A 7,135-nucleotide genomic window follows, 5' to 3' on the forward strand; every position below is an offset into this window, starting at 1 on the left:
GAACATTTACCTACCGAGTTTCCTGCATATGCTCGGTAATTGACATTCCAACTTCCTATCTGCTCTGTTGTGCCAACAATATTTGTTGAATCAGTACGGAACCAGTGAAATCCACATTTGCCTGCCGAATTTCCATGGTGTGTTCGATAATTGACATGTCGAGTCTTCACCTTCTTTCCTATCATGAATACGTCTGTTGGATCACTGCTTAGCCACTTCAATATACCTTGTCCGAGATCTTCTCTACTCACCTTTCTCTTATTCCCACTCGAGCCATCATCCCCCACTTTGTTAGTTGAAGTAATCTAAGTATGCAGCGATTCGGGATAAACTTGGACTACATCAGTCTCTAGTTCTTCAGTGGGTGCTAAGTCTTCATGTGGGTTTAAACCTACAACTTCAAGTTCAGGAAGACTTTCAACCTCTTCTTCATCTTCAACAACCAAAACTGGTATTTCTTGTGTTTCTTTAACAAATGCAGGCATGGATGTGGTATTATCCTTCACCACCTTCAATGCTGCAATTTGTTCGTCTATTTGATTCGATCGTTGGACCATAGCCTCAGTTCTCAACCTACTCTCTTGTGCCACCTCCCTCATAATATCCATGATTTCATCAAGTTTAGAATTTTGGTGTTTACCTTGACAATCGTTTTGACTTTGGTGTGGCTTATCTGAACTCCCTTGGTAATTACCATGATTACACCATTGATTCCGCATATAAAAATCATTGTATGTTGACTCAGAGTAGTCATGGTAACGACCATTATAATCTTCTTGGTATCTTGAGAAAGGCACAACCTCGGATTCGTACTCATAGTAATCCAAATTTTGCTCATACCTGTGGTTGACATTTGAGTGATAGTGTCCCTGATATGAAGGTGCCTTGTATCCAGACATCAATTTTTCTTTCCAAAACACTGGGTCAGCCCAAAACACTAGGCAATCTTCATCTATGTGAATTTTTCCACAACAAGGGCATGACTGATGAGCTCTATCCATGATCCAAAGATTTCACTTCCTGCACAAACAAACTAACATACCCGCGTAGAAAACTAACATAAAAAAAACTAAAAACTAAAAGAAATATTTTTGGATTTTTTTTTTCTATTTTTTTTAATTTTTTTTAAGAAAAACAACTTACTAAACACTAAGCGCACCGATTCCCCGGCAACGGCGCCATTTTGATCGATGTCGTAAGGTCGGTCAGAAATATAAGTTAAAAGTGTCCTATTCACCTTTTACTAGTAAAGGGCAAGTAGGGTGTCGAATCCACGGGGAATCAGTGGAAAGTATGAAAGCTCGTTGTTTTTAATGATCATCTAATTCTAACTAATTGCTTTTTGCAGTTTGAGAATGATTGTGAAAACAAATGTGAAATTGTAGTTGTAAACAATAATGAGAGAAAGGACCAATCTCCGGGTTTTCAGGTTATGCAGAAAATCAGGTTACTTAATTACGACCAATTGGAAATCACATAGACATGATTCGTAAACTTGTTTTGATAAATAATTAACGGACAATATATTTGATTGCAATGATCCACGATCGAAACCGAAAGATTGATGCAAATGAATAGTAATCCAATTAATTACCAATTTTAGATTTCATAAACATTAACCAGTTCAATGATTAAAGGTTTAAAACAATGACATCCTAGAATTTAATCCCGGTTGTTGATGAACAAACCAAATAATTGATGAACGAGAATAATTACGATAATCAAATATTGTTTAATCAAAACAAAAACAATAGGAACGACTAACCGAATGTTTAACCGAATCCTAATCCAAAAAGTCGTAACAATAAGTAAACCCAAAGTTTCAAACATAAACCCTATTCCCGGAGATGGTCACGGGAAACCTAGCCGTTCATGACGCTCGAACGATCTCCGATAGCTTGAAAGAAAGTTGATTGTTGCATGATGACTTGGTATGTAGTGATGATTGATGATGAAATTGTGTGATGTTGAGAGCCACAAAGTGTTATACGGCTGCTGAGTGATGATTCCTGATCGAGAGCCAAGTAAAATATATATATGGTTGCCCAACTTTCGTCCCTTGCTGCTGATTTTTGAGAGTGAATGATGGGCTGCCAATAAATCGTGATGGATAATGATGATGTTGGGCTGATTTGGGCCCAACTCTATGTTATGTTGCTGCCACCAAAAAATCGATAATGATGGAGAGTCTCCCCAAAAAATCAAGTCTGCTGCCCCTAAATACGATGATTTGATGGTGATGTTTTTGAGAACTAGGTTTGAAACCCCTAAGTCACGTGCATGCTCCCTTTCACCGTAGGCCCCATGTAGAAACCGTAAGCCATGAATACATGTTTCTGTTTATTTTTGTATGAAGCCATGCAAACCGTAGGTGATATCTCCAATACGTAAACCCCATGTGAAACATTCTGTTTCTTTTGTAAATGCCGAACCAAAAGTCAAATCTTGAGGGAATTAATGTTGACCAAAATGCATGTCCACTTTTTGTTCACATCTTGGCTCACGTGATTGTTGACTGCCTTCCTATATCTTTTTGTTTCTCCCAAAGTGATGATACTATGATGTGATGATGATGATTATTCCTCACAACACATATGCATGTGTGTGTCTCGAAATATGCTTCCCTCAATGCCTCTTGCATGTATCAAAAATTCATCAAATTCACGCGTTTTACCTGCAAACATATAAACACTCATAGTAAACCTATTCAAAGCATATAATCACATCAAACCGCACATAACATGTAAGATAAACCCTTAAACGCTTATATTTCACACTCTCCATCAGTAGGAATAAGAATCGCGTAAAACGGATCAATAATGAATAAGTTATGGTCGTTTCCGTAAAAACTGTTATTGCTGGAAAATGCAGGTCCCAGATCCAGACGTGCTGAAAAACGGTCTCCCCCGCGCCACGCGAGGGAGTGAGGTGGTGCCGGCGCGTGGCGCGACAGCACCCTGTTTCGGCGAAAATTTTGTATTTTAATCAGTTTCGCTTCTCGGACTCGTTTAGACACGTTTTAAACCACGTATGACTAACTCAATTCATGTTTTATGAATTGTAAGTATAATTTACAGTACCGGAGGACGATCAAGCTCAACGAAGAACCGAACACGATCAAGATACAAGCTTCCGCACTATGTATCGTTGTTATGTTAAATGACGAACTTACACATGTTATGTTGTATAGTTTTAATTCTGTAAATGTTTTAATGAACCCGTATTTTCAATGTATTTGAAATCATAATTAGCCGTTTGTTTTCGTAAACTATACAAAAACCGTTAAATAATAATAAGGGTGTTACAAAAGTAGATGAAGATGTAACAGTGAATGTAGACTTTGATATGAATGATGTTGAAAATAGGACTGAGAAGTTTAGGAATGAAGATGTTGAGAATATCCTAGGACAGACTGGTGATGCTTTTGTTAATGTCTTGTTTAGTGATCACAACACACACTTGTTTATGGTCAATTTGCCTTGTCATTTCATAACAAACAACACACAGCTTAACATTTCACTTCACTACAAACAAAACACACTTCATTACAAACAAAACACAGCTTCACATTTCATTACTGGATTAACATTATGAAGGCTTCAAAAGAAGACTGATCAAAACAACTACAAGGATTAACACTAAAAGGCTAACAAGTATACACCAACTCATCACTAATGCTGCATCCTTTCTTCTAATTTCATGCTTCAATTCTTCACATCCGTCTTTAATGCTCGAACTGTGATTTGGGGGTTTATGAAACCCTAACTCTGGGGATGGAGGAGAGTTAACAGGAGGATCAATCCACACAAAGAACTTACATTTTGATCTCTGCAAATACAAAAATTCAGTGAATACACGAATTAGGAGATAAGGAATCAAATACTTACTTTTTGTGGGCATGTATAAAATCTCCGTTCAGGGTTTTTGGAGGTCTTCGATGTCTTCATCAATGCTGCTCTACCACACTTGCACATCACCATCCTGATGTCTTCTAAACTTTTGGGTGCAATACGTTTTCAATTTACTTTCCTAAGGCCCATGCTACGTTAGACTGGTCATGAACACTTGGTGGATACGCCGATGGTACTTCCTATATATAAGTGTTCTTATCGAGGTATCAGAAGCCTCGTTAGACTGGTCATGAGAAGTTGGTTTGAGTCGTCAATCATGATTTGAATAACGATGTGGATAAAAATTTGATAGGGACATGGTGGATACGCCGCTGGTACTTCCTATATATAAGTGTGTCTGCCAAATTTTCAAAAGCAACGTTAAACGAATCATGGGAGTTTTAGTTAGTTTGCTTTGGTTATGTGTATGGAGATTTAAATTATATGGTTTCGCTCATTCAACTCAAATTGTGGCATTTTATGAGAATTTTTTTTTCCAAGATCCCAAGTCGTGACACGGATTGCAGTTTAGGCATCACGAGTATACTTTACGACTCAGTTGCAAACTCTCTCGTGTTACAAGTCATCTTTGGGACAAGATTTTCTCTTTAGTTGCAATAAACCCTTGATACGCCAATCTTGGGCTTCATGATTGTAATGATCGTAGAGCCTATAAACGGCTACCTAGTATATAACAGATAACACTTTTCATGTCTGCATCTTTGGCATTTAAAAGTGATTCCTTTATTTGGGTATGCAACGCCTATCAGGAACGCTACCGCCTTGATGAGATATGCACTCCTTGATATATCTTAGTTCGAGCATAATTTCATCAACTTTCGGGCTTGTGTTTAAGACTTGTTACTTGAGTAATCAATCCTATGAATCGAATTCTTAATAATATTATTAAATCGAACCGATATCGTTTACGCGTAGTAAAGACCCCACACCTCATCCTACACGAGCAATTTTCTCCTAATTTCGGGACGAAATTCCCAAAAGTAGGGAAGACTGTAACATCCGTCAAAATCGGTTCTCCGAAATCCGACCCGGATTGAAAAATCGGATCCTTTTCAATTAATTTTTTTATGTTATTATTTAAGTAATCGTCACGTATCACGCTGGATTAAAACCGAATGAAAAACGTTAACTTTATAAAGAAACTTAGTTAGTTTTGTTAGATTTATATAAGGGAAGCTTTAACGAAGTTAGATTGGTTAGTTAAATAAAGTTACAAGTTAAGGGGTTGTTTTCGTAACTAATGCAAACTATAAAAGTAAAACAAATCAACTAACTAGGTAAGTAAACCCAGCTAACTCAGTTAGTTATCTTAATAGGGAGTTAACTAACCAGGTTAGCAAACTCAGTTACCTTAGTTAGTTATTTGTTTAAGAACATAGTTAACTACGTTAGGTTCTTTTCTAGTGTTATATGATATCAATACTAACTAGGTTAGTGTAATAAGTTAATGGAGTTAGCAGTTCATATCAACTTGAGGGACCAAAGTGTTATTACTGAAACTGTTAATAGCTAAAAGAGTTTTTAGGGAAAAAAAATAAATGAAACGCAGGAAACAGGAGTCGAACCCGGGACCCTTCGTATGAAAAACGTGCAACGGACCAGCTGGACTGTCTTGCTTCTTGTGTGTCTGCCCTACGCTTTTCACTATAACCTCACTCTCAGATCTAGAACCCTTCATCTTCATCACTGAAACATATCAACAACCAAAACCCATTCGACTTAGCATGATTATTCGTTTCAAAGGACGATTTAACTTCTTATTAATGACCATTTTAACTCGTTTTAATTATGAATAATGGTGAATACCACCAAATCGTTCCGAATAAATCCAAATCTGGCCAATCCAATTCACATTTTATCACCATTACTTTCTATCAAGAACAAGAAATGGGTTTTATCAAAATCGTAAAATTAGGTGATAAAACTTATACCACTTGAAAGCTCTGATACCAATCTATCATGCCCCATACCATTCCGCTGTGGGTCGGGGTGTGACATTAAACACACGCAATCACATACTTTATGCTTAAATCACAAACAAACGATCCAACGTACACGCTTAATATATTATGCTTGAGTTCGTATACATTGGAACATTCTTATGCTTTATACTTGTCATTAACTTCGATCAAGCCTCCCTTAACATGTATAGCGCTATAGGAGTAACGCACAGCTCGTATTCTTGAGGTCATGTTAAGTTAAACACAGAACGGTCTTATCATTGCTACGATAAGATTACGCTAGCGATAAACTTTGGGTTGACATTTATAGTTGCATGTCAGTTATACGTTAATTCTTGACAACAATTTTGTCATGTGGATTTGTTCAAACTTTTATACATATGCTAGTATTCAAACTTGTATGCTCGCCAATACTTTTTGTATTGAACTATACTGTAATACGTGTTGCAGGATTTTGATGATGCACGGAATCTGGTAGCATGCCTAGAAACGCACCTTAAACTTTAATACTTGTATTTTATTTTGTTTCAAACTTGTTGTAATTCTATTTCAAACAATGTACTTGATGTTAGCAATGAAATGAAATTTGTTTATTAAATACTTGTCACATTTAGTGTTATGAAGTCTCGAACAATCTTGTTTTCGTCTCACTCCGATGTTTCTGCAATCTTGGGTTGGGCCGTGTCTCATGGACACGGGCCGTGGTCAACTTCCAGATATGCAAATCTTGGATAGTACAACAAGTACAATGGCCACAGGGTCGTGCTGTTGACACACGGGGTCGTGTGAGCATCCGGACTGACAAGCTCATTAAACGAAGACAGAGAAGAAGGAAGGCACAGGGTCATGCCTACCAGGCACGGGGCCGTGTAAAGCTTCTGTTTTCAGCTATAAATAGGGGTGCTTGGTTTAATAACAATCCATCCCTTGGCACACCACTTCTCTCACACCTGCCACCACTCCACTACAAAAATACCACCATCATCCATCACATTCATCCATCATCCATCTCTAGAGTGTGTGTAGTAGTCTCGGGATCTAAGATTGATCGTAAGAGTTTTTGTCAAACAAAGGCCACGTTTGGCTAAACTCTTACATCATTGGTGAAGATAAGTCATTTATGTATCACTTTTGATTTCCAATCTTTGGTTAACTTTTTAATTGGGTATGTATTAATGACTTTAATAACTAGTTTTTTATATTGAAAGTGAACTTTATTCTATCATCTCTTCATGTTTCGTTTATTCACTCATCCGTGTCTTT

At 37.3% G+C, this 7,135-nt stretch overlaps 1 protein-coding gene across 1 annotated transcript; it reads right to left on the reverse strand.

Annotated features, from left to right (window-relative positions):
• Positions 1-3,588: 3,588 nt before the first annotated feature.
• On the reverse strand, positions 3,589-3,980 carry LOC118480999. The gene is made up of 2 exons (XM_035976063.1): positions 3,888-3,980; positions 3,589-3,828 (listed from the first exon to the last, which is right to left on the reverse strand). The coding sequence occupies exons 1-2, from the start codon at positions 3,978-3,980 to the stop codon at positions 3,589-3,591; spliced, it is 333 nt and encodes a 110-aa protein (XP_035831956.1).
• Between the last annotated feature and the right edge of the window lie 3,155 nt (positions 3,981-7,135).

The sequence above is a fragment of the Helianthus annuus genome, chromosome 8 (assembly GCF_002127325.2).
Source record: "Helianthus annuus cultivar XRQ/B chromosome 8, HanXRQr2.0-SUNRISE, whole genome shotgun sequence".
Lineage (NCBI taxonomy): Eukaryota > Viridiplantae > Streptophyta > Magnoliopsida > Asterales > Asteraceae > Helianthus > Helianthus annuus.